Source organism: Ursus americanus, chromosome 3 (assembly GCF_024610735.1).
Source record: "Ursus americanus isolate L20-20 chromosome 3, mUrsAme1.1.p, whole genome shotgun sequence".
In the NCBI taxonomy this organism is placed as follows: domain Eukaryota; kingdom Metazoa; phylum Chordata; class Mammalia; order Carnivora; family Ursidae; genus Ursus; species Ursus americanus.
This window is the reverse complement of record NC_142129.1, coordinates 1,482,969-1,509,428: the sequence shown is the minus strand read 5'-3', so window position 1 is coordinate 1,509,428 and position 26,460 is coordinate 1,482,969. Positions and strand designations below refer to the sequence as shown.

Sequence of the window (26,460 nt, the reverse complement as noted above, 5' to 3'; positions counted from 1 at the left end):
ATCTTATGGAATCAGGTGAGGCAGGCGGCCACGGTGAGACCACCGGCCCTGATGTCGCTCCCCGCGCTGCCCCCACCCGGCTCGCCCCGCTTTCCGCAGCAGCAGGACACACAGCGAGCGAGTTAGTAATGGCTCAGGTTGGGGGCTTCGGCGGCGAGAGATAGATCGGAGACGGCGGGATGCATCCCTGTGTGGGCGTCCCACGCGAGTCCGCAGGGCCCTAATGGGGCGTATGCACGCCTGGGTCAGCCAACAGCGCGCAGGTGTCAAGAGAAAGCTTCCAGCATGGCGTCAGACTTCCGTTTCTTGGGACCGCAGAAGCGTTTGGCCCCCTGAAGTATCGAGTTCGGATCCTGCGCGAAAGGAGATGGTGCTCCACGAGCATGTGAGCGAGTGAGGCACAGTGTTGCTTCCCTCCAAAAGAAGACACCGGACCTGGGTAGAAATGCTCCTGCCAGGCAGAGTGCACAACGGGGTCGGTTCTGATGGGCAGGACGGGCCTCAGCTGCAGGGCGGGAAGGGGTGCAGTGAGCCCCATCTCCGCTTGTCTCGGGTGTGAGAGACATGCCCAGGGAACCACTCAGCAGCCACCAGCCACGGGCCGTGGGCGGGCCAGGCCTCCTCGGTGACACAGCTGAGTCCAGGGGGGCGCTGTGGGTTCCCACCTGTGTGACCCAGGCAGAACTTCAGTGTTCTCATCTGTAAAGTGGGAAGGGACGGGAAATGCCCCCAGATGCTGGCCATACAGTCCAGGATGGACCTCCTTGTGTGTTCGGTGGATGGCATGGTGCCTCCTGAGCCCGGGGGCTGTCTCCTGGGCAGCGAGCCAGGAGGGCTGGCATGGGGAGGAAGGGGCAGTTGGGAAGGGCCGTTCGCACTGGCTGGTTGATGCGGCCAGGTTCCCTCGGAGCCGTGGGGCTGAGCTCCCTTCTGTAGGAGCAAGTCCTTGGCTGAGCAGTGCTCCACCCCGGGAGCTGCTGTTTCGGAATTGGGGTTCCAGGCCAAGGGACCAGCCGTTACACAATCCATACAGTGTGTACATAATTCAGGTACACGGGATTCTAGCGATTTCCAGGTGAGATCCCCCTCCCCGGTCCCAGATACCGCTAGGGAAGTCATGTAGCCCCTCTGGGCCCTGATGTTTCCATCTGTGCACGTGTGTGCACGTACCATGTGTATATCTGTATACAGTCATGTGTATGCATGCACAGCATATGTGTGCCCGTGTGCACGTGTGCGCACCATATGTATCTGTATACAGCCATGCATGCATGCACACATATGTGTGCATGTGTGCACCATGTGTATATCTGTATACAGTCATGTGTATGCATGCACAGCATATGTGTGCACGTGTGCACGTGTGCGCACCATATGTATCTGTATACAGTCATGCATGCATGCACACATATGTGTGCATGTGTGCACCATGTGTATACCTGTATACAGTCATGTGTATGCATGCACAGCATATGTGTGCACGTGTGCGCACCATATGTATCTGTATACAGCCATGCATGCATGCACACATATGTGTGCATGTGTGCACCATGTGTATACCTGTATACAGTCATGTGTATGCATGCACAGCATATGTGAGCATGTGTGCGCACCATATGTATCTGTATACAGTCACGCATGCATGCACACATATGTGTGCATGTGTGCACCATGTGTATACCTGTATACAGTCATGTGTATGCATGCACAGCATATGTGTGCCCGTGTGCACGTGTGCGCACCATATGTATCTGTATACAGTCATGCATGCACACACATATGTGTGCATGTGTGCATATATGTGTGTGCACATGTGCATGTGTGTGTGTGTGCACACATGGTGCCAGAGGGGGGGTGGGCAGAGATGGCCTCGGAAAGTTCTCCCACACCTAAAATTCTCTGATTCCATCAGTCTTTTCCATCAACGAATACTGATGCCCACTTCTTCCGTACCAGATGCTGTTCTAGGAGGGTCTCTGTCCTCTGAGCCCTGCGCTGCCCACTCCAGACTTCTGCCTTATCTCACCTCCATTTGCTGCCTTCCCTCCCGCTGGCTCATCCCCGTTTCCTCCCCTCCCTGACTCACCTCTGCACTGGTGCCCTGCCCCGCATGCCTCCATCCAGTGCTCTGCCACGGCTGCCCCAGGTGTGCTTCCAGCAGACTGTCACGTGACGGTGACGAGACACGACTGCAGCAGAGCCCACCCCCAGCTCGAGTGCATTCACTCCGCACACTGAGCCTCAGGGTGTGGGAAACAGGTGTAGGTAGTGAAGGATGAACGTTCCACGGCGGGAAGGAGTGCGGTGAGCCGTGTCTACCATCTCTTGGATTCTCTCTTCCACACTGAAATGTTTAGAGATCCGTCTTTTGTGAACCAAGTGGAAGCTAACCGTTAGAATACAGGCCGCCACATTCACTGCGGTGACTGGAGGACACCCAGTGATCCTACGCCTCGTGCTTTAGGTCCAGAAGCTGCCACAGCCTTCGTCCTGCTCTGGAGAATTACCGTGTGGGTTGCTGTTCATTCAGGGTTGAACTACAATAATAGTGGCACAGTTGTTTCCATTATTAATAGTCCTTACATTGGGACAGCGCTTTACAGTTTATCACAGATTTCACGTGTTTCAGTCCTTTGTTAATGGGTGCGCTTCGAACCTGAGCCATGACTTGGGAAGGTGCTGACCCTCTGCGGGATTGTTGGGGGACTGAAGGCATGCTCAAGACCACCTCCAGGTCCCTGGAAGCACGTTATTCCTGAACCTTTGAGAGGATGGAGCGTTTTGCAACAGTCGCTTTCACTGAATGAAATGGTCAGGAAATGGGTTGGTTTAGTTAAATAACATTTTGGGTAATTGCAAGTTCTAACATTTACTATTCATGGAGTACAAGTTTCCAAAGAATTAAAATGCAGACAGTGCTTACAAGCCAATATCCTTGTGAATATAGAGGCAAAAATCCTCACCAAAATATTAGCAAACCAAACCCAACAATAGAGTAACACGATCGTTCAGTGTGATCAGGTGGGATTTGTTCCAGTCATGCAAGGATGGCTCAACACCCATGCGTCAGCCGATGTGATGCATCACACTAACGGGATGAAGGATGGAAGTCATGCCACCATCTCTGTAGGTACAGAAGAAACATCTGATAAAATTCAACATGGCTTTATGAAAAAAATCTCAATGAGGCAGGTGTAGAGGGAACGTATCTCAGCATAACAAAGGCCGTATATGACACCCCCACAGCTGACATCATCTTCAGTGGGATCAGGAGCAAGACAAGGTTGCCCAGACTCACCACTTCTATCCCCCCGGAGCAATTAGGCAAGAAAAGAAGGCATCCAAATTGAAAAAGCAGAGGTGAAGCCAACACTATTTGTAGATGACATGATATTATATAGAGAGAACTCTGAAGACCCTGCCAAAAATCTGTGGGAACTGATTAATGAATACAGGGAAGCTGCAGGATACCAAATCAATACAGAAAGATGTCTTGCATTTTTAAAAAAGATTTATTTATTTATTTACTTTAGAGAGAAGAGAGAGAGAGAGTGTGTAAGTAGGGGGAGGGGCAGAGGGAGAGGGAGATGGGGGAGGGAAGCAGACTCGCAACTGAGCGTGGAGCCCGTCTCAGGGCTCGATCCCATGACCCTGAGATCATGACCCCCAGATCACAACCCCAGCTAAAACCAAGAGTTGGACATTTAACCAACTGCGACACCCAGGTGCCCCTTGATGATGATTTTTTTGAATTGGACACCGAAAGGAAAAGCAAACATAATCAGGACAACATCAAAGTAAAAAGTTTCTGCACAGCGAAGGGTGCCATTAACAGAATGAACAGGCAGCCTACTGAATGGGAGAAGGTATTTGCAAATCATATATCTGACACATATATCTGTGTATCCAAAATACACAAAGAACTCGCACAACTTAACAGCAAGCAAAACAAAACAATTTGATTAAAAATGGGCAGAAGACATGAACAGACATTTCTGCAAAGAAGACATCCAGATGGTGGACAGACATGTGAAGAGACACTCAACATCACTCATCCTCAGGGAAATGCAAATCAGAGCCATGACGAGATGTCACCTCACTCCTGTCAGAGTGGCTGTAATGAAAACCACAAGAAACGGTGAGTGTTGGTGAGGAGGTGGGGAAAGGGGAGCCGTCCTGCGTGGCTGGTGGGAAGGCAAACGGGTGCGGCCACTGCGGAGTACAGTGTGGACGGTCCTCAGAGAGCTGCAAGCAGAGCCACCCTGTGACGGGGCAGGTGCACTCCTGACACTGTATCCGAAGGAAATGGAAGCACTGTGTGGAGAACAGCTGCACCCACGCTCACTGCAGCTGTTCTCGCGATGGCCAGGATGTGGACACCACCGCAGCGCCCACTGATGGGTGAAGATATGCGTAAGACGGAATAGCACTGAGCCATGAAAGGAGGACGTCTTGCCATTGGCCATGACATGGATGGACCTTGAGGGCGTGATGCCCGGTGAAGTAAGTCAGACAGAGAGACAAACACGCGGGATCTCGCTTGTAGTGGGATCCCAGTGGCTTCCGGCGTCTAGAGTGACGGAGCCTGTAAGCTGTTGCCGGCGGGGCCCCATCAGCATCCCGAGCTCCCCTCACGGTCCCCGCCCTGCGGCCCAGGCCAAGGTGGCCGTGCTGAAGTGCGCGCCTCTACAAACCGGGTCGTTTTCACTACACGCGGACAAGATTTTCTGGCAGTTTGACTGAACACGCCTGGGCCTGTTTTCCTTTGTATTTTTCCTGCTGGGGGCTTGTTGAATTTCTTCAAACTATAAAATTCTGTCTTTCACTAAATGTGGGACTTTTTTTGATGATTGCATCTTCAAGTATTTTTTGTCTTGTTCTCTCTCTTCTCTTTTTCTGGGACTCCAGGCCCATGCAGGTTTGACCGTGTGCTGTGGCCTTGCAGGGTCCTGAGGTTCTCTGTTAGTTTTCTATCGCGGAAGAACCAATCACCCCCGATGTGCCAGCTTATGGTGGGAGTCGCGCTCACACCGTCTCTGCAGGGGTTCCGTGGGTGGGCAGTTTGCACTGGCGCTGGGGGGGGGGGCAGCTGGTACCTGTCCAGGCGTCCCGGGCTTCGGCTGGAAGGCTGGAGGCCAGGGTCGGGTCCTTGGGAGGGGCCTGCTGGTTAGGGATGGCGTGGGCCCCACGCGCGGGCGGTGGCTGCGTGTGAAGTGCGAGCGTGGGAGGGAGGGGGCAGGCAGAGGTCACCCGCCAGACGACTCCTCTCAGGGTGACCCTCCAGGGTCATTCTGCTGTTTGCTGCTGGTTGAGCTGGTTGCGGCTCTGGATTCGTCTGTCGTCCTGCACGTGTTTTAGCAGGAAGTGACCGGGGGGACCTCGAACGGAGCAGCAAACCAAGTCTCAGCGCCGGATTTCGGATTTTGTCCTGGGCCAGGCTGCTCGCCATCTTTCCCGTGCTCACGCTTGTCGGGTTGGCAGGGATTCGCACGGAGTTTGTGGGTCCTGTCTGTCTTGGGGACCCCTCCCTCACTCTTCAGAGGCTTGGGTAGCCCTGAACGTGGGACAGAGGCACCCCGGGAGTGAATGCCGGGAGGGGAGGGCTCGCCCTGCGCTAACCCCTTGCTCCCGCCGTGGACGCCCGTGAGCTCCGCCTGTGGCCCTGCACCGTCCCGTCTTCAGGGAGCTCTCAGTGTGCCCCCAGAGTTTACAGTTACGTCTGCAGAGAAGTCGAGGGAGGAACTTCCGTGGCCCAGACAGAACTTACTGACCCCACGTTGCAGACCAGGCACTTGAAGCCCGTGCTCCAGCTGGCCTGTCTTTCCCCTGCCGCCAACCTCCCACACCCTCCTCCCCTCACTGCGTGGAGCCAGTTTCAGATCGTCTTGGGTGTCACATGCTTCCTGTCTTTAGACCTCCTCACATGCTGTGCTGTCACATTGCTGTGATCGCAATTGTGCAGTGCACGTCCCGCCCTACTGTCTGCAGTGGCCCTACTCACTTGCGGAAGTTCCCTCTTCCCTCCTTCCTGCCCCTGGCTCACACCAGACTTCAGCTAGCTGTCATTTACTCTGGGAAGTCTCATCTGGCTTCACTCCCTGGAAAGGGGCCCCTGTGTGCGGTTCTAGTCCTGGCACTTCCCTCCCTTGAGGTGCTCACTGTTGGACCACCTGGGAGTAGGATGACGTGTCTGAACACCTGTCCCCAGCAACTGGCCGAGTGACCTTGGGCATGCCCGTCTCTCTGTACCTCAGTGTCCCCCTCAGTAACGTATGGGTAACAAGCACACCTGCCCCGTGGGACAGTCGTGAGGGTTCGGTGAGCTCCCGCGTGGGTGTGCAAACAGGTGATGCTCGGTCCTGCTGGCACCGTGCTCCTGCTCCCCTCCCCCTACTGCAGTGACAGCAGGTGGCCGGTGTGTTCATCGCTGGCTGGCGAGAATGGGAGGCACTTTCCCAGGCCCCCGGCGGGTTGGAGCAGAACCCAGACCCTTCGCCGCCTGCTGCCTTAGGCGCCTCCTCCAGCCGCTCCTCCCGCCGGGCTCTGAGGGCAGAGGCGGGTCCTTGTTAGTGTCTGCCCACCCGTCCCCGGCCCCTGGGGCTTTGGCGGCTGTGTCCACATACAGGCCACGCTCGCCGCTGCCCCCAGGAGAGCCAACGACATACCACAGGAAGTCTAATTTAATCCATGCACAAATATGACAAGGGTTTTATTTTTTTTGCTAATAAAACAGATTACTTATCATATGGCATGAGTTGAAAATTACTCAGTCTAAAAATGTCTGGTGAACAAAGGCTTAATTTTAGCAAACAATTCTAAATCAAGCACTTATGAAAGGCAACTTTTGTTCCCAAACCAAAAGGACACCCTCCCTCTTTTGGATAAAAAGAGAACTTGCTTCAGGAGTGATTCTGCCAGAGCAGACCATCTCTTCGTGTGAAAGTCACTGTTCCTCCCGGGCCTCCTTGTGCAAGGGAGACAGAGACACAGAGACACAGAGATACAGAGACAGAAAGAGAATGGGAGACCGAGACAGAGACAGTCAAATGCTGTACACAAAAGGACAGCCAGGAGAGGGCTGCTGGGTCAGGGCACGTGAGCTTTGCTGCTGCCCCTGGGAGGCCTGTGCTGTGTCCCCCGAGCTCTCCAGGTGTCAGGGGTGGGCCCGAGTGGTTGTTCTAGCAGCAGTCCTGAGGAGATGACCGCGTTCGAGGGTCCAGGTCCTGGGACTCCCAACAGCCCCACAGAGCAGAGGCAGCCGTGCTTCTGATCCCCGAAGACGGGCAGAGAGCAGCCTAGGACGCGGCAGGGCTGGGGGACAGAGGCACCACAGTGGGGACAGAGGGCCCTGGAGAGTCAGGTGCGGGCAAAGCTCCACTCAGATGCAGGTGGGGTGGGTGTCATCGCTGCCCTGCCTCTGTGAGAAGAGGCCCCGGGAGGACTTGGGACTGGGGCTGGAGCAGGCCTGAGGGGCTAGCCGGTAGGAGGGGAAGGCACCAGGGGCAGCCTGGGAAGGGGGATTGGGGGGGTCCCGGGCAGGTGAGAGACAGCCCCCCAGCCCTGTTTCTGTGCGCGCTCTGCCATGGTGGGGGCCGGCCTGGGTGGAGCTAACGTTCCTGCCACCTCCCAACCCAAGGACCCGCGGGGGTGGCCCTGGTCTCCAGTGGCTTGGGTTGGGGTCGGCAGTGGGTCCAAGCAGCCCGGGGGTTCTGGGGGGAGTCCAGTCAGACCCGGCTCCAGTTGGCGTCCCGTGCTGGGCCCTGGGGTCTCAGTGTGACCACACAGCTGCTTCTTGGCTTCCCCGCCCGTGTTAGCTGCCTCTTGGCTGCGGACGGGCCCCGAACTCTTCCCCCCGGGGAAGGCGGGGAACCCAAAGGACGCAAGACTCCCGTGAACCCGCCTTCCTTGTCGTCAAGACGAGGTGCGTGCATTCATGCAGAGAGCCCCCCGTGGGCCAGTCCGTGCCCACCAGCCTGTCTGGTGACGCTGGTGTTGGCTGGTCTGTGGAGGGGGACCTGCGGTCCCTCCGCCCGGGAGGCACAGGCCTGGGCAGAACAGCCCGATGTGTGAATGGCTGACAGGCACCTGCTGGGGGCAGGGGAGAGGGGAGGGGAGGCTCCTGGGCAGGCCTGGAGCTTTTACCCTTTTGGAAGGACGAGCTGCCTTCTCCTAGTAAAGGGGTTTAGAGCCTGGTATATCTGAGCACAGCCTTGTGCATGTTTGATGACCTGTGTGTCGATATGAGGAAACAAAATCACATCTTTATGCAATTTATTACCAAGAAAATTAAGATGTAAAAATTTATATCATCTTCTCAGTTTTATTTACGAGCAGAATGTGTTTTCTGTCTCTAATGGTGACTGGTGCCAGTTTCAGAGAAATTACGCGAGGGACGCCAGCCGGCTGAGTCGGTGGGGCGCGACTCTGGGTCTCGGGGCTGTGAGTTCAAGCCCCACGGTGGGTGTGGACATGACTTAGAATCATCCGGAAAGTGACAGATGTGCATTTGCTCGGAGGGAGACAGACCACCCTTGAGTCTTGGAGTCACGTTGCCGCCGCACGTCGGAGCACCGGGGCGGGGGCTGCGGGGACAGGCGTGGCAGGCCCTGGCCGGGGGCTGAGGCCTTGCTCCTGTTCTTCTGGGTCCGTGGCAGAGGGGAGGGCGTGAGGAATGTGTGGGACTCGTTTACAAGTTCACTCAGGCCCTGATACCCTTTGCTGGGCTCCCCTCCCCCGCAGACACCATACCCCCTCCCTGTCTCCCCACTCTGGGGCGCTCTGCCTCTGCCTCCCTCACCTCTACTGCAGGGGTGAGCCTATTTAGGAAGGAAAGTGCAGGGGGAGAGGTGACGGGTTTTATGAGACCACCCTGGCTGCTGCGTGGGGGGCAGACCCCCAGGGGCCAAGGCAGCAGCAGAGAGATAAGTCCTCACAATAGCTCTGGGAAGTGGTGGCAGCTTGAATTTGTGCAGGAGCTGTGGGGGGAGGGGAGCGGGGCTTGGGTGGGTGTGCACACTAGCAGAGCTTCAGTCTGGGACAGAGAGGAAGGCCCGCTAGGCGGTGGGAGCATCTGCAGGTCTGCAGCTCGGAAAGAGGAGGATGGAGGGAGGGCCTGCCAGGGGGCTGAAGTCTGAGGCCCTGGGGAGGCAGCTGGCTTCTGGGGGACAGTGTGCAGGGCCGGGGGAGGGGCCGGGCCGTGTGGTTCCAAACCACACCCGTCGGACACCCACCAGCAGTCCCTCTGGTTTGGAGACTGAGATGCAGAGCCCGGGCCGGGAAGTCACGTTTGGACGGTCGAGAGGACACTGGAGGTCAGATGGTCTCTGGAGCCCACGTTCTTTGTGGCCGTGGTTGGTGCTTCAAAGCACTATTTCTGTCTTTGATCTTGTTGCAAGACAGGATTTGAAGCACTTTACACAGATGAACAGAATGCAGAGAATCAGGGAAGAATAAAAGGACAGAGAGGAACACGTGCGAGGATAGGGGTGGCCCTTGCGCTCTAAGAGCATGTTGTGTTTTTGTCCCAAACTGCTGACCCTTGTTAAAAACCCAGATTCCCCGCTCCTCCATGGAAACCCTGACTCGGTAGGCCTTGAGCCCAAATTGCCCCATGACCTTATAGCTGGACAGGGCGCTGGTGGTCCCAAGCTTGGGTACGTGCTGAGTGTTGGTGCCAGCATCTCCTAGGCACATTCTTGTGCCCATCCAGGGCTGCTTAGCCTCATATTCAGGCCAGGCACCCTCAGTTCCTACTACTTGAGTCCAGTTGTACATGTTGTGCACTGCACAAAAGCACCTGGCTGAGGGGACAAATTGGGGCTGAAATGCAGCCCTGGTCTTGTAGGCTACAAGCAGAAGGATGCAGGATTAGCAGCGCCGGGAGTAGAGAGTACAGAGATGGTGATGCTCTTACCTCCAGGCCCAGATGACTCCTCCTCCCGGAATCGCTGAGGAATTTGAATACGTGGGCGAGTCAGCCCCAGACAGTTAGCACCAGCCCAAGGCTGGGCTCCCTCCACGCACTGTCCTGAGGCAAGGTGGCCTCGGGCCTCCTCTGTCACTGTGGCTCACTGCGCTCAGCTCTGTGAGGCGGCTTTTAGCTTTCTTCTGGATACAGCGACGATGTTCTGACTTCCCCAGGCCGACAGAGGGAGCAGGAGCCTCCCCCACCATCCCTGCCCGCCGGCCCCAGGGCCTGGTTTCTGGGACCTCTCTGCCCGGCCTCTCCTTATCTCTGCCCTGCTGTGCCCACCTCTCTCCCGCCTCATCCGGAGCAGGGAGGTGCTCTGTGAAGTCAGCCCCTGCACTGGGGTCTCTCAGCCCCCCCCCCAGCCCCGCGGGACTGGCACGCAACATGCCCGGGGGTGGTCACAGCAAGTGCCCAAGCTGGCCCCCACCCCCAGCCTGGGGAGACTGCTCCTGCCCCGGGGCGGGGGGGGGGGGGGAGGGGAGGGGATGGTGAGGTTGCCGCCGGAGCGCAGGGTCTGTTGCAGGAGCTCAGCGAGGGGTTGTTACTGCGGGGCAGACGGGCCAGTTGCTCAAGGACTGACTTGGCTGGTTGAGAAAGGGAGGGACAGAAAATGAGAAGATGTCAGGCACATCAGAGGCAGGAGGAGCGAACGCTCGCATAGTCGATGAACAAAATGGGGCAGCTTTCTCGAGGTGGGCAGAGGGTTGAGGAGGACCAGGTGCCAGGAGGAGACAGAAAGCGTGGTGGGCGGAGCCTGCGGGCGCGGTGGGCGGGACCGGTGGGTACGGTGGGCGGAGCCTGTGGGTACGGAGGGCGGAGCCGGAGGTGTGGAGAGTGGCACCTGAGCCCTCAGGGGGTTATTTTGGTTCCCACCTTTTTCTCACTGGCAGCAATGGCTGCGGGAGCAGGTGGAGGCCGCGGCCTTGCCACCGAGCCACCCGCACGTGTGGTCCTCGCTGGAATGCGGAGTGGGAGAAAGCAAGCCGCGGTGTGGGGGCCGCATTCACCAAGAAGCTGGCGTGGAGGGCGAGGGCTGATGACACCGCCCGCAGAAGGAAGAAGCAGGGCTGCTGCGGGCGGGCAGGCTCCGGCGTCCTGGAGCCTCAGGCCCCGCCTCTCCTGCCGTGGCGCCGTGGTAGCAGGAGGCTCGCTGGCCTCTACCTGAAGAGGGGCAGTAGGCCCCCAGGGGCAGGGTCCCATCTGAAGAAGACCCCAGGGCCAGGCGGGCAGGACGGAGGCTTGCGGGCCTGGAGCTCCTGGAGGGGATGTCCCTGGGCCGTGCGCAATGTGACCCGCCTCGGACTTTAAAGCAAAGGGGTTGACTTGTTGAGTCCTGACCCACATGCACCTGTGAGCGTGCAGGTGTGGTGTGCACATGCGTGACCAGGTGTACTGACGTGCACGTTAGACTGTTGGGGTACCCGGGGCAGGTGCGCGGCAGGTTAGGGGAGCGCGAGAGGGAGGGCAGCACGGCAGGGCCCTGAAAGTCACGTTCAGGCGGAGTAGCAGAGCTGCGGGGCCTGTCTCCTTTACCCTGAGAGCCTGCGCTCCTGCCTGAGACACCGGCTGCTTTCTGAGCCCTCTGCGTCCCCGGAGAAGGTGCAGGATGGACTCTGGAAGCTTCCGTGGGGCTGTGGTGTCCACAGATCTGCTGAGCCCTGCAGCGTCTTCGGCTGTGTCCAGTCAGCTGTGCCCATTGTTCTCCAAACCTACAGCTACCGGGCGGAGTGGGTTCCCCCGGAAAGGGGACGGTCCCTGTGAGTGGCTGCACTTCTCCAGCGTGGCCAGGCCTGGGGCAGCGGCCCTGTGGCCCTCAGTCACTCCCCGCGGGCAGAGCAGGGAGGTGCTGCCCCAGGTCTAGAAAGACAGCTGCAGCCACCGGAAAACGCAGCCCACCTACACCGCATGATGTCTAATAAACAGCTAAGGCCAGTTCCTAAACAAATATCCTGAATAAAAGGAAAACCAGCCACTACGAAGGAACAAAGGTGTAATCAAAATCTAATTTTCTATCCCAATAAGCATCTTTGAATTCATGCCTATTCCACTAATTGTGGAGGTTTTATTAGCGTTCTCCTTGATTAATAAAGCACACAACACAGATCACATGATATCGTACTGTCGTCTCCCCGCGGAGTGAACGGAGAGCAGCGGCGAGAAAGCTGACCGAGCAGAGGGCACGCAAACCAGCTCTTGGCAAGTAGGAAGGTGATTTTCGGAGAAACGTACAGCCTCCTACCCCCAAACCTCGGGCCCCAGCAGGGGGAGACCCTGAGCCTGCCCTGGTGCAGGTGGGCCTGGCGTGAGGAGGAGCGCCGTGGCCTGGGCCTTCACCCGAGACACTTAAGCAGCAGATGCTCCTGCCAGCCACGGAGACCGCGGTGAGGGACACGGTGTGGACACCCCGCGAGGGTGCCCCGAGCCCGGTCTGCAGGACGTGGCCGCCAGTGGGCGTGGCCGCAAGTGGACTCGGTGTCTGCAGGCAGGGCTGTGTCAGCTCTCATGACCGCGACATTCGGAGGGGGATGGGAAACTGCCCAGCGCTGACCTGCCCCGGGCGCTGGTGAGATGGTGCCCAGCGGGTCTGGCCAGTAAGGGCAGGTTGCCGCTGACTGTGGGAGGTAGGGATGAGGGCCGCGGTGGAGCAGAGCTGACTGTGGCCCAAGGGGGCTGGCCAGGCTGTGACCCAGCACCCTCACGCTCCCAGGACTTTATCAACCAGCAGGTGTGCGTACTGCGGTGACCCCAGATTTAGGGTCTCGGTGTGAAGAGTGGCATTGTGAGATTCTTGAATTACTCAGGTTATAGAATTGCAGGGCACAGCTCTTCCATTTTCTTCCTGTAAGATTACATCTAACGGTTTCTATTAAAAAAAAAAAAAACCAACAGAGTCTCAAGCAACAATTTCATAAAAATGCATCCCCGAATCGCTTGGCAGTGAAGCCCGCGGTGTTGGAAGGGGAATAGTTGGAACCACCCCAGGCTCGGTCTCTGGAGGCGACTGGGGGAGGGCGCGTGTCAGGGTGAGTTCAGAGCCTCCTGTAAGATGGGTGACTGATCCCTCACCCTGCCCTGCTTGCTTCCCTGCTGAGCTCGCCGCCACCTGGTGAGGGTCCGGGGGAGCACTGTATTGTTCTCTGTAGCCCCCCAACTGCCCCGGTCTTCCAAGGGATCTTGAAGCCCCTCAGGACCAGGGGCTGCAGCCCCTCTGTCAGAGTATACACTTGGTGCATACTGCGTGCTGGGTGTTGTCAGGGGAAGAAAGCCCTCCTGGTGAATGGGAGACGCACATCCCAGGTCAGTCCAGAAGGAAGTGCCATCGTGATAACAGGGACCTCCAGCAGGTGTCTGCGGCCGCGGGGCTGGGACCTGGGGTCAGAGCAGTCCTGCAGGGTCATGGGCGTGGGTGCGGAGCGCTGGCGCCACCTGAGCGCCCCTGTGCCGTGGGGCGAAGGCTCTGCAGGGGGTCTTACACGGGTTCTGTTTCCTTCCGGAATGCTGGCTCCACCCGTCTCGGAAGGTCTCGGGGCGTCTTCAACCCTGTTGTCCGGTTAGGGCTGGTGCCTCGGGGCTCCCAGCCTGCTACGGAACCCAAGTTCTGACCTCAGCTTGTCCCCCCAGTGCATGCCTTCCCCAGGCTCTAAGGAACTGTTCCCTTCGGATTTCACTTCCAGAAGCTGTGCTGGGAGGCGCCTGGGGGCTCAGTCAGTTCAGCCTTCGACTCCTGGTTTCGGCTCAGGTCCTGATCTCTGGGTCGTGAGATCGAGCCCCGCGTGGGGCTCTGCGCTCGGCAGGGAGTCTGTTTGAGATTCTCTTTCTCTCCCTCTCCCTCTGCCCCTCCCCCTGCAGACATAAATAAATAAATAAATAAATAAATAAATAAATAAATAAATCTTTAAAAAAAAGAAGTTGTGTTGGACTCTTTCTCAAACCTGCTTCCTTTCTGCCACACTGTTCTTTTTTTTTCATTATTTATTTTATTTATTTATTTATTTATTTAATTTTTTAAAAAATTATATTATGTTAGTCACCAAACAGTACATCCCTGGTTTCCGATGTAAGTTCGATGATTCATTAGTTGTGTATAACACCCAGTGCACCATGCAATACGTGCCCTCCTTACTACCCATCACCGGTCTATCCCATCCCCCACCCCCTCCCCTCTGAAGCCCTCAGTTTGTTTCCCAGAGTCCATAGTGTCTCTCATGCTTCATTCCCCCTTCTGATTACCCCCCTTTCTTTATTCCTTTCTTCCCCTACCGATCATCCTAGTTCTTATGTTCCATAGATGAGAGAAATCATATGATAGTTGTCTTTCTCTGCTTGATTTATTTCACTTAGCATTATCTCCTCCAGTCCCGTCCATGTTGCAGCAAATAGCTAAATCGTGGAAGGAACCAGATGCCCTTCAACAGATGACTGGATTAAGAAGCTGTGGTCCATATACAATGGAATATTACTCAGCCATCAGAAAGAACGAGTTCACACTGTTCTTCTTACATGCCGTTTGGAATGTTCAAACTCGTTTTACTGCCTGTGTTGTCGTGTCGCCTGCATCTCTCCCCGTGTCAGCTCTCTCTGCCCCTGTGGTCCTCTTCCTCCTGCGTTAGTGCTTGTTTCTGGGGAGCCGATCCAGTCCTCTGGGGTGCGTCCTTCTGGGGACGTCAGTTGTCCACCCAACTGGTTTTGCCCAGATGCTCGGCACCTGAGGGTTCCGCTGGGCTCACCTTTGAACCCTCGTCTGGTTTGGGGTTCCTGTGCCGTGCGGGTCGGGTGGACTGGCGCCTGCCCCCTCCCTCCCCCCGTCTCCTGGTGCCTTTCTCTCCCGGCAGGACAACTGGGCCGGCCAGTGTCCAGGCTGTTCCCGTCGTTGCTGGGTTCCGGGCAGAGACGTGTCTCAGGTGGCTGGTACCAGCCGGCAGGGATTTTATGAACTGCTAAGTACAGCCACTATTAGGAACGACACCGTATGAATCGAAAATTTGTATTAACACACGGGGGCCACTTCCTCGTTCCTTTGACTCCCTTTGCCCCCTCTCTAGCAGCTGTGTTCGTCCCGCTCCCTTCCCGGTCCCTCACCGCCCTTCCCTTGTTGAAATCACTCCTCGCAGGGGTATGTGCGTCACAGGAGTCAGTGGGCGAGTGATGGAGGAGGCGTTGCTGATGCTGATGGAAGTGGAAGGTGGGCGGCCTGGAAGGCCAGCGTTCTGCGGGGAACGGTTGGCTCTGTGGCCCCGACGATGAAGAGGACTGGCTATGTCGCTACCATGTGCTGGCTGAGTGCACATCTTACAACAGGCTCAGCGCATCTCTGCGTGTCCACAGTCGCAGAGAGAGCCGGCTCTGGACGCTTTCCAGCACACCACCTCCCTGGGCCACCTGTGCGGGGTCAGAGCCGGCGGCTGAGAGCCAGCCCCCGGCCCTTGCGTGGCTCGGTGTCCACACTCGCCCGCACCGACCATGGGTTCCTCCTTTGTCTTCTCTGTGCAGCTGGTATGCACCACGTGTTTCCAGTACGTTTTGTCCAGCATTCCTAAATATTCACGGTGGGAGGGGAACATTCCATGGCATGGAGGTCTGCCACGTGCATTCTGACGCGTGCTTCTCATGAGATCCTCCCCGGTGTGACGCGTGCCTCTGACGCATCAGGGACCCCAGCGTCAGGAACTCACGGCTGGGGAAGCACAAGTCCACGGCTGCCCGGCCGAGACTCGGATGTGAGGCAGACTCAGGAAAGGGGAGTCTGAGAGACAGATGTAACTGGGTGTCCATCCAGCGAGACCCGGGGGCTGGTGTCTCGAGGAACGCACACCAGCGCCTGGGGGGACACGGGCACTGTGAGCAGTTACCCGATTCCATGACAAGCTGACTCCACACGCAGCCCCGCGTCGCTGTGGTCGCTGAGGCGGCAGAGGACAGGCCACAGCGCCCACCCCGTGCTGCCACCGGTCCCTTTGTCAGGATGAAAAGTCCTGAGCGCGTGTGTGTCCTCTTGGGGGAGGCGTGTCCCTGTGCAGCCACCCTGATGTGCCGGGATGGCCGTTTCGCGGTGAGAGGTGGAGCCCAAGGCCGGGGCAGGAAGGGTCACCGCGGCTGCCCCTGTGCTCACACCGCACAGACGTGCAGGAGGAGCGGGCGCTCTGCACAGGGCACCACCCCTGCTGGTCCCGGAGATCCTCAACCGTCTTCCACGAAGGGAAGCTCTGGCCCTCCGCGCACAGCTAACCCTGCAAAGGCCCCCACCTGCTGCCCCGCCTCCAGGAGCAAAGGATGGGCAGGGACAGTTGCTCCCTCCTCCCCAAATAAAGACCATACAAATGTGAAATCAAAAGTTTAATCTGACACAATTAAATATATTTATATATCTCACACTGGAGGATTTCTTCCGAAACATAAGAAGTTAGAAATTACAAGTAGGTATATGCTTCCTATATTCAGATAAATTAGTTTCTATTCATTATTTAGGTTCCAGATAGGGAGAAACAACTCTGGCAAAAAATTATAGATCTATCGGAGCAGATGACATGACGGGACCACTTAAAGACACACACAGTATTTTGGCATCTTCCTCCCCGGTCACGGGCCGCGTTCCTGACGCTCCTGGTGTCTGGGATGCAGTGTCTATTTAGGGCGGGAGACCGTGTGCAGTAAGCAGGACGGGGAGGGTACCGGGGGGTATCCACACCTAACCCTAGGCCGAAAGCAGCCGCATACAGAGCTGTCTGCACGCCTTCTTAGAAACCATCGCTGAGTCCAGCGAAATGAGTTCCTCCATCTCCGGGGTGGGGGTGGGGGTGGGGTGACAATCCGAACCGCCTCTAGACGCCTGTGTCTGTGCGAGTCACACAAGTGTCTGACCTAGGTGACCCGGGAGAGGCCTAGGAAATGCTGCCTTTTCCACTTTTCTCCCTGGTGCTAGGATCTCACACCCAGTAAAACAAAAAATGTACGCTGCCCTGCATCTCCTTCTGGGAATGGGGTACCCAGGGTCTCCTCTGGACACAGGCAGGGCCCAGGACATCCCCTGAGAGGGGAGCACAGGTGCCTGCTGGGGGGTAGTGTGCTCCTCGGGGACCCCGGAGTTTGTTACCTGCCAGGTGGGTTCCCCCAATTCTGGTCATCCCCAAGGAAAGAGTTTATTAGCTGCAGCCGCTTTTGCAATGTGTGAATCCATATTTTAAAGTTAAAAATGTGTCTCAAGACTGGCTGCCAATGTGAGGCCTCACCTGGGGCAGCTGGCCTGGGACGCGTGTGCCCGGAGGCCCCGGCCCTTCTCTGGGGGGTGGAGGATAGAGATGGGCTGTCAGCAGTGCTGGGGGCAAGTGTTGGGCAGCCCGCCTGGGAACAGCGGGGAGACGCAGTGACAATGTTATTATTTCCCCCAAAGCTGCAGCATGGTAACAGTTTGTTGCTCTAACTCCTGAACAAGCCAGGGGTTCCTCCCGGTGATAAGCCTTCTTAGAGGCAAATGCCAGATGTCTTTGCTACACCCGGCGCTCTGCACGTGGTGCCCCGCCCGCTTTCTCTGGGTCCCCTCCCCGCAGAGCCCGCCCATCCTTCACAGCCCGCGGGCCAGCCCTCTCCTTGGAGACAGTGCACAGACCCCTGCAGGATCAGTAGGACGCTGTTTGCAATTAAGAATGTGAATGTGTGCTTTAAGGAAAAGTGTTTTTCTTTCAAGGAAGTGAAAACAGATAGAGTGATTGTCTCTGTGATTGGGTGATCCCACAAATTTCCCCTTACTATGATTTGGTTGAACACGAATGCACACGGTAACCGGAGGCAGGGACACTGAGGACACACAAGTAAGTCGCACCGCGATTCCCAGTGACGGTGGCGGGTGCAGGCTCTCCCAGCCTCGGCCGGTGGCTCACTGCGGGAGGGCCCTGAGGATGGCGTTCACCTCTTCTGCCACCGCCGTCAGCGCAAACTCGAACTGCTCCTGGGGGACGAGAAGGGAGGAAGAGGTGAGTGCGACCACGTCCTCTCCACTCCAGCCTTTAGCTCTGCTGTGTTGTTCTGCAGAAAGAAAGGGTTCAGAAAAAGAAGAAAGGTCGCCTATCTCCCTAGAAAGGAGAGGACGGTGGTTTGCAAGATAAGACGCCACGTTGATGGGGATTAGAATTTCTCACATGGGAAAGCTCATCTTTTATCACTGGGAGGCACCTACAAGGCACCAGCATGCGGGAGCCCCGCCTGGTCCCCTCTGGTTGCACAACGCGGGTGACGGCAGAGTGCGGGGCCCCCGGCGGCCAGGGCAGATGCAGACACCGGCCGCTCTGAGATCCAGCCCTGCCACAGAGCCAGCCACGTGGCCTGCCCTTGAAAGGCGGAGCGGTAGTGTCACCGCCGTCATGGGCATCGACCCAGCGTGCAGCCCGGCCCCACCCTGTTGCACCTGCCGGGAAACCCCACCTCAGCCACAGCGTGTCCAGCCTTAGACGTGCGTGTGCACGCGAGCTCCTGGTCACGGGCACACGCTGGATGGGGCCCGCCGTCTCACGCGCAAAACCTGCCGAGACCAGAAGGTAGAAACGAGGGCGGTGTCGGGACTGTTCTCTCCCCTGGAAGTGGAGGGCTCGGTAGACGGGAACAAAGCCGACCCCTCCACGGGGGTCACAGGCCATTCCTCGGCACACGTCACTTGCCACACGGCGCCCCCGACGCCACGTGGCATCGGGAAATGGGCCCCTCCCGATCATAGCAGAGAAGTCACTGGAATCGTAAGCCATGTGCACGATCACCTCCTGAGAGCTTCTGATGAAGGAAAGCCATATGGACGGTTTAAATCCTTGAAATTCAAGTGGCAGCGTAGCTTCAAATCCAAAAATCATGATTAAGACCCACTTCGGATGCCCAGTAAGTGGCAGACACCACAGGAAGGTGGGATAACTTAACGCTCACGTCGGGACAAGACTGTGACTGGTGTTTGCACTGGCCCCGAAGGAATGACCCGTGTGGACCAACGCGGTGTCTTTGCTAGCGGGCACACAGCCCCCCGAGGCACGTTCTGGAAACTGCCGTCAAGGTGCACCCAGTCGAGTTTGCTCAGCAGTGGCCCCAGGCTGGAGCCGAGGGAGGCCGGCCCCGTGTGCCCGGCGCCCTCCTGCGGCCTCGCTTCTCATGGTCGACCGCCAGCTCCCGTGGCGCAATCTGACTGCGTCTGTTCACACGAACAGCCCTCAGGCAACCTTCTTGTCTTCTGTGCAGGAGGATTCAGAGTATGGCACTCTTTTCCCCACAGAAATCTCCCTTTAGAGGGGCGCCTGGGTGGCTCAGTCATTAAGTGTCTGCCTTCGGCTCAGGGCGTGATCCCTGGGTCCTAGGATCGAGCCCCGCATCGGGCTCCCTGCTCAGCGGGAAGCCTGCGTCTCCCTCTCCCTCTGCTTGTGTTCCCTCTCTCAGTCAAATAAGTAAATAAATAAAACATTAAAAAAAAAATCTCCCTTTTGTTAAACTGAACCTTAGGGGAAGTTCTGTTCCGTGGAGTACCGTCGGGCAAAGCGGTCACGCATTAAGACAGAGTCATGGCTTTGATGTGCTTATTTCTTTATACTTTGAAATTCCAGGAACTGCATTTACGGACACACTTCAAGACAACTTTTGAACCTCCACCCAGAGGAAGAGGGTTGATTCTTGCCGGGACGCTCTGTGAGGCAAGTTCTCTGCTCTCCCTCCTCTCCCTTCCTGGCAGGGCCTGGGGGCCACCCCCTGGGCCTCAGGACCTCGTGCCGCAAGGTCCTTTTTGGCAAACAGGACGCAGACAAGACAGCCGAATGGTGTGTGCACTGTGTTAGGCACCGTCCCCACGGTTTTGCCCAGATCCACCCTGGAGTCTGTGTTCTGGGCGTCCTCAGACCATCTGGGGTGGAGGAGGCCTGCCTGAGAAGTACCCAGGAGCAGGCAGCGAAGAAGTGAGCCTTGAATGGCCGATTTCCTGCAGGCTGTCTGTGGAGACAGCCCAAAGCAGCATCGAGAGTCAGGCAGAGACAGAATCTGCTTTTTACCCCTGGTTCTAAAGCGGCACTGCTCACCAGGCCCCGGTTCTCCGCCCCTGAGCCTCCTGTGCGGCTGCCGTGGCCATGTGGGGCCAGACCATCCAGGGACGGGGCACTGACCCTGCCGTGCTGGCCCTCGCGAGGCCACCGCCAAGTCGCGTGGTCAGTCTAGTGGGATGGACCTTCCCTGGGCACAAAACCTGCAGGTTACTTGTCACCTGCTGGCATCATGATAAAGCAGGACAGCGAAGAGACGTGAACAGTGCCAAGTCTCTCTGCCAGGACACCACTCGTTACCGAGAAGAATAACCTGGGGGACCCCCCTGAGCTCAGTGACCGAAGCTCACCTCCCTAGTAGGGAGAGCAACCAGGGTCACGTGCCTCCTTCTGGGACATTCCTGCCTGAGATACACAACCGGAACCGATCACAGGAATGTCGAACCAACCCCAGCAAGAGACAGTCTGAGAAAACCGAGCCACACCTGCCAGTTCTCTTCTGAAGACCTCTCAAGGCCACCGAGCTGTCCCACAAGGCGGGATGGAGGGATGTATGACTGAGTGCATCTGGGGTGGTCCTGCTCCAGGGAAAGGTCACTGGGGGCACGGATGAGCTGGGACAAGGTCTGCACCCGAGGAAATGGCTCATACTGGCCGCGGTCACCTGTGGTTACATAAGGTACTAGCAGCGGGAACCTGGTGAGGGTACATGGGAATGAGCTGTATTATTTCTGCAAGTGTTTTGCAGGCTGAAATATTTGCAAAACTAAAGAAACACCCTAGGAAAACAAAGTGTGCCATGATTGATGAAGTCCCCTCATGCCAATCAAATGTGATGGCCGTGACAGCCCCACACGCTATAGCGGGACGGGCTGAGTGCACGGTGCTCGTGACAGCCCTTCGGGGCCGTGCGTGCACAGTTTGAGCTGCTTGTGCCCCAGCTCTGCTCGCACGCCCAGATGCCAGAGCCTGGGTGGAGGTCACAGGTGTGGCTGGTGTGGCTGGCGTGGCTGGCGTGGCTGGCGGGGGAAGGGCTCGGCTGGAGCAGCCCTTGATTCTTTGAGACTTCTTGGGACTCTGCTTAGAATAGGTTTGTGGTTCTGTAAGAGAATGAAATTAAATTTGCCCCAGTGTTTGGGGTTGACTTCGGCCATAAAGAACCAGCCAGGTGACTCTGTCAAGGTATTTTAGGAAATGATCTTCCGGTTCAAAATGTGCTCAGCTTAGCCTTACGGGGCGTGTGGCTTTGTTCTCAACAGAGTGATTGGGACGTGGCTGTCTTCTCTCCCGTCCAGCTCAGACCCCGCGTGACCTGTGACTTCTCCTGGTAACATTCAGACAGAAGGGGGCTGGCAGCTGCTGGCACTTTCCAGGGGGAGCAGTGAGCTGCCAGGAGGTGGGGTGACCTCCCTGGGGCCCCAGAACTGTCACCACCAGGCGCAGAGCACAGTCCTCGGGTGCTTGGGTCAGGTCTGCTTCGTGGGAGTGCTTTTTACAACTTCAAGTCCTCTTAGGCACAAGGAAGGGCATCTTTTAGTGATTTTGGCCTTTTGTGTAGGTGTTAATAGCATCGGGGTGTCAGGTCTACCCTGAGAAAGGGAAGAGTCTGCATCGTATGACTTCAGGACCTTTCTGGAACAGACGTGTGGGAGCTTGCGTCGTCGTTGGACACGGATACTTCCGAATGCTAAGGGAACATCAGAGTTAGCTCGTTTCTAGCTCCGGTTCACCCAAAGCCAACCAGCTATCTCGTGTTCTCTCTTGTTCCAAATGTGGCCTTTTCAGTAAGAACACAAATCAGCTGTTTTGAGGTGCTAGAGGACCCGCGTACACCCTGGGGACATTCGATGCCCACACGGCAGAGCTGTGGTTCTGAGGGCCAGAAATAGGGGAGTCTGGCAGGATGTTTAGTGAATCCAGAACATTCCCCTGCAAGGATGCTGGGGTTTACCACTGACCTCTTTTTTTTTTTTTTAAAGATTTATTTATTTTGGAGAGAGAGAGAGAGATAGAGAGGGAGAGAAAGAGCGTGCAGAGGGGAGGGACAGAGGGAGAGGGAGAATCTCAAGCAGGCTTCCCGCTGAGTGTGGAGCCCAGTGTGGCTCAATCCCATGACCCTGAGATCAGGAATCAGACGCTAAACTGACTGAGCCGCCCAGGCACACCTATCATGGAGCTCTTTTTATAAAAATGTAATGCTCGCCCCCTTCCCCAGATCTGCTGGGTGGAGGGCTCCCAAGACTGGAGATCCTACTGCATTTTTTTTTCTGCGTTTTTTTTTTTTTTTTTTTTTTTTTGCTGAAATGCCGGGGGGGTTGCTGAACCCCTCCCTGGAGGGGCCTCTAAGTCTCACCTGGGACCTGCATGGGAGACGCTCAGCCCGCTTCTCCTCTCTCCTTGCTCGGAAGCACCTGCAGAAAGACACCCCTGTCACCCCCCCCCCCCCGTCCCCAAGGACGGGCCGGCAGTACCTTTGTCTGCACCATGCCCGGTCTCTGGTCCCTCAGGTGCTCCAGGGTCGCTGCGATATCAATCTCCTTTGCACCTACAACGAACAACACACACAGATGGGGCTGGGCTCAGACAGGACCCGCGCTCGCTGTCACTCGCCTGCGTCAGGCTCCCCTCGGGCTGAGAGGCCAATTCAGAATGATGACACTCATGCCTCAGCCGGCCAGCGGGCAGCTGCCAGGTCTGTGCTCGTCTAGAAAAACGAGGCGCGGCAGTTTTCACCAGCATTCATTCAGGAACGTGGGGCTGAGACATTGCTGTCAGATGCCCATCTAGGTACTTATGACGGTCATCGCTGCGAGAGACGACAACTTGGTGATTTTTGTGTGTGTGGCATTTAGGAGAATGTTTTAGAAATAGGAAGCATATAAGCTTTAATTTCAATTGTGTAGGATTTTTAAAATTTTATGTAGTGAGACATTAGACTAATACATCTCTTCCATCTTATATTAGCTGTTAAAGGTGAGCTCCCAGTGAGAGTTCCAAACGTCAAGAAAAGGTAGAGATGCCCTTGTGCATGTTCCCTGCAGAGTTTCACCGAGAGACCCCTCCCCACAGACAGCATGTGTCTCATGGGAGCTGTTTCGGGCTTCACAGAAATAATACCATTTGGGTTTGAAACTTTGACCTTATCATTAATTCAACACGTGTTCTCTTTTTTCTATTTCTAGTAGACAGACGAAGAACAGCGCTGGGTCCCAAGCCCCCAAGGAGCTGAGACGCGTCCACCAATATGTAAATGCAAAATGTGGGAACTGGGAGCACGCGGTCGCCTGAGGTGGACTAGGACCCACGAGTCAAACTGGGTGCCCTGTTCCGAGCATCGTCTCGGCTCGTTACAACACAGTGGAGCGGGAGCTGCCACCACCCCCGCTGTGGGGGAGACCGAGCCTCGTCCCGGTGGGACAGCCCGTCTATCCCTGGTCACACAGAGCAGGCGGCCGCGATGGTCAGCAGCCAGGCTGCACCAGGCAGAAGGGACAAGAGGCCCCGCCTGGCCTTCTCTGTCTGCACAACCTAAGTGAGCACGTCGCTCCCCTCGGGCACAGACCAGGACAACGGACTTGAAATTGCTATGGGGGTTGTAATTTTTCGAGTCCTAGGGCTCTGGGGCTCATTCGGGGCAGCCCGCAATGTTTTCCGAGCACAGCAGGTTGAGATGGGCAGAGAGGGAGAGAGGTGGGCAGGGGAAGTCCTGAGACACAGCCCAACCAAACGTCTCTGCATAAATAAAGGAGAGCCAGCAGGAAGGACGGACGATCTGGCACCATGTCCCCACTGTGGCCGGCCACCCCCATGCCCTCAGTCTCCACCCCCGTCCTCGAGTGGACACGATGGGGGTGCTCGCGTCTCCTGAGGCTGTGGGGACGGCGCTCGGCACGTTGCAGGCTCCCAGTGAATGTGGTGGCCTTACGGGAACTAAGCCGCGGTCCTTCCAGATACGGAATACCATCCTACTGGGTACGGGAACACCATGAGTTTCCCCGAGTGTTAAATCAGGGGCTTCACAGGAAGGAGAGGAAAACTCTGTCTTGAAACCGTCCCCCAGGGAGCTTGGCAGTTGGGGTCCACTGAGAAACTCATTCAAGGAAAAGACAGGGGTCAGGTCCTGGGCAGGCTGCTCTTCAGGTGTTGAAGAGGCTTCAGTAAACACAACCTTGTTTTAAAGGGAACCTGTGATCTCTGTTCTGTTCCGTGGGTCCACATGTCTGTTTTTATGCCAGTACCAGACTGTCTTGATAATCACAGCTTTGTAATAGAGCTTATAGTCTGGAATTGTGATGCCTCCTGCTTTGGCTATTTGGGGTCTGTTGTGGTTCCATACGCATTTTAGGATTGTTCTAGTTTTGTGAAAAATGCTGGTGGTATTTTGCTAAGGATTGCGTTAAATGTGTAGATTGCTTTGAGTAATACAGACATTTCAACAATGTTTGTCAAAAACAAGTGAACGCAGGGGAAGAGGGAAAAAAGGAGAGAGAGAACGGAACCCTAAGAGACTCTTAAAGACAGAGAACACACGGAGGGTTGATGGGGGGATGGGGTGGGGGATGGGCGAATGGTGAAGGGCATTAAAGAGGGCTCTGGTGTGTAACACGGAGTGCTGTGTGTGAGCAATCACTGAATTCTGCTTCGGAAACCAACACTGCCCTGCGTGTTCACTACAATTTACATCAGAAAAATAAAGTTCAACAAGGGACCAAAAACAAGAAATAGAAATAAAGGGAACCCACGAATCTGAGACAGCCTGAAACAAAGAGTTTGCTCTACTACTAAATGGGGAGATGGAGAAGAGAGGGAGCCAAGTGGTGGGGTCTGGAGGCCACGGTGTGTGGGGCCTCCATGGCGGCCACGGTCTGAGGACCCGCTGCCACGCCTTCCCAGAGCAGGCCAGGCCCTCGGGGCCCACATGCGAGCTATGGGGATGACCGCCACAGAAATTGGCTGCTTCAAGACACAAGCCTGCCTTAGGAAGGTTAAATGCTACGTGGAGAGGGAGCGAGGGGGGCGCGGATTTGCTCCTCCCATGCGTAGCACTGCAGGTCTCCAGCAGGCGTGGTTGGAAGCACCCGGTGTGGGCAGCCGCAACCCGGCCTGCGGGCCTGCTCCCCGCACCTGCGGGCCCGGTGCCAGGTGCTCCCGGTGCGACCCTGCCCCAGTGTGAGGCTCCCCGCTGCTGTGGGGTCTCCAGCGGGCACGGCGCCGAGGGTCCTTGCGGGGTCCGACGCGGAGCGACATGACGCGGGCACGATTCATGGCACCGACAGCATGCGAGATGCTCGCACATTCTGGGGAATCAATTTGCTCGGATTCAGTCCACGCTGGCTCCCAGCCGTGCGCGTAGCCGATCCTTCCCACGACCTCAAGGTGTGGGGTGGACCCCAGTGTGACAGGCAGAGACGAGTCCCAGCCCTCCCGAAACGAAATCCAAGAGCCCCACGTAGGATCGGGACTTAGCTAGAACCCCTCTCTTTTTGAGGCAGTTCAGGGCACTTTCTTTTAGTCCTTGAAGCTGGCTTTAAAGCCTCTTCCAGCCGCTCTGTCATTCCGAGGGGCTGCTCCGTGTGCTGGGACCGCAGGCAGGCTGTCCCTGCTGGACGCCACGGCTGTCTGGGGACACGTGCAGCCCTCTCTCCTGGGCACTGTCCACACGGACGATGGCCGCTGGCAGCTGTCCCGAGCCAGCAGGATCCTTGGATAAAATGCTACAAGTAGCCTCTCTTGTTTTGTTACATGAGGACGCCCTCTGGACCACTGTCTGTGAGGGAAAGGGAGGGACAGGAGGGGAAGGCTGATCTGGTCGTCCCTAGACAAGGAGTTTAAACCAGCCGGGGGGCTAGCTCAGAACCCCACTTTGCCTAGAGCCAGAGTCGGACTCTTGAGGAGGACAAACCACGCTTAAAACCGTCCAGAACTAAATTTGGGGAAGTGATGGATTTATAAAGTAAAGGCTGTTGTGTGGCGTGGATGGCTACTGTCCCCTTGCTTGTCAGGATTGCGAGAACAAGTTATTTGCAGTGTGTGCAGAGAGAGGAATTTACAGAACTAGCCCGTGGCCTGTCTGAGCGCTGGGGACACACGGGGAGGGCGGTTGGAGCGGCACGGCACGCGGCTCCGTGGGGAGCACCAAACAGAACCCGCACTTATAAAGCCCATCGGCGGGGGCTGGGAGTCCTCCCTCACTTTATGAAGGGATTTGCTGAGGTCCCCCAAATCTAGGCAGCTCCCTCTAGTGCATTCAAAGTTGAGCCCTCTCTTCAGAAGTTCCGTTTTGCTGACAACACGTGAAACTCTAGGCGGACGGCCCTCCGGGGTGTGGGGCCCCGTGGGAAAGCACGTGCGCGGTCAGCAGCAGAAGGCTGCACGCGAGCAAAGCCACGGCGGAGGTGTCTGTGCTTCCCGCCGAGACGCGCCACGACTACTCCCACAGCAGAGCGCCTGCAGGACTGCGCTCTGCGGCCCAGCGCAAGCTGTGCTCCCTGGACG

At 56.8% G+C, this 26,460-nt stretch overlaps 1 protein-coding gene across 1 annotated transcript in view; it reads right to left on the bottom strand.

Annotated features, from left to right (window-relative positions):
- Positions 1-16,290: 16,290 nt before the first annotated feature.
- PTPRN2 (protein tyrosine phosphatase receptor type N2) overlaps positions 16,291-26,460 on the bottom strand; it is an 842,052-nt gene continuing 831,882 nt past the window's right edge. The window contains exon 23 of the mRNA XM_087860611.1: positions 16,291-17,912. Coding sequence (XP_087716737.1) covers positions 17,713-17,912 — 200 coding nt within the window. The 3' untranslated portion in view covers positions 16,291-17,712. The remainder of the gene's footprint in view (positions 17,913-26,460) is intronic.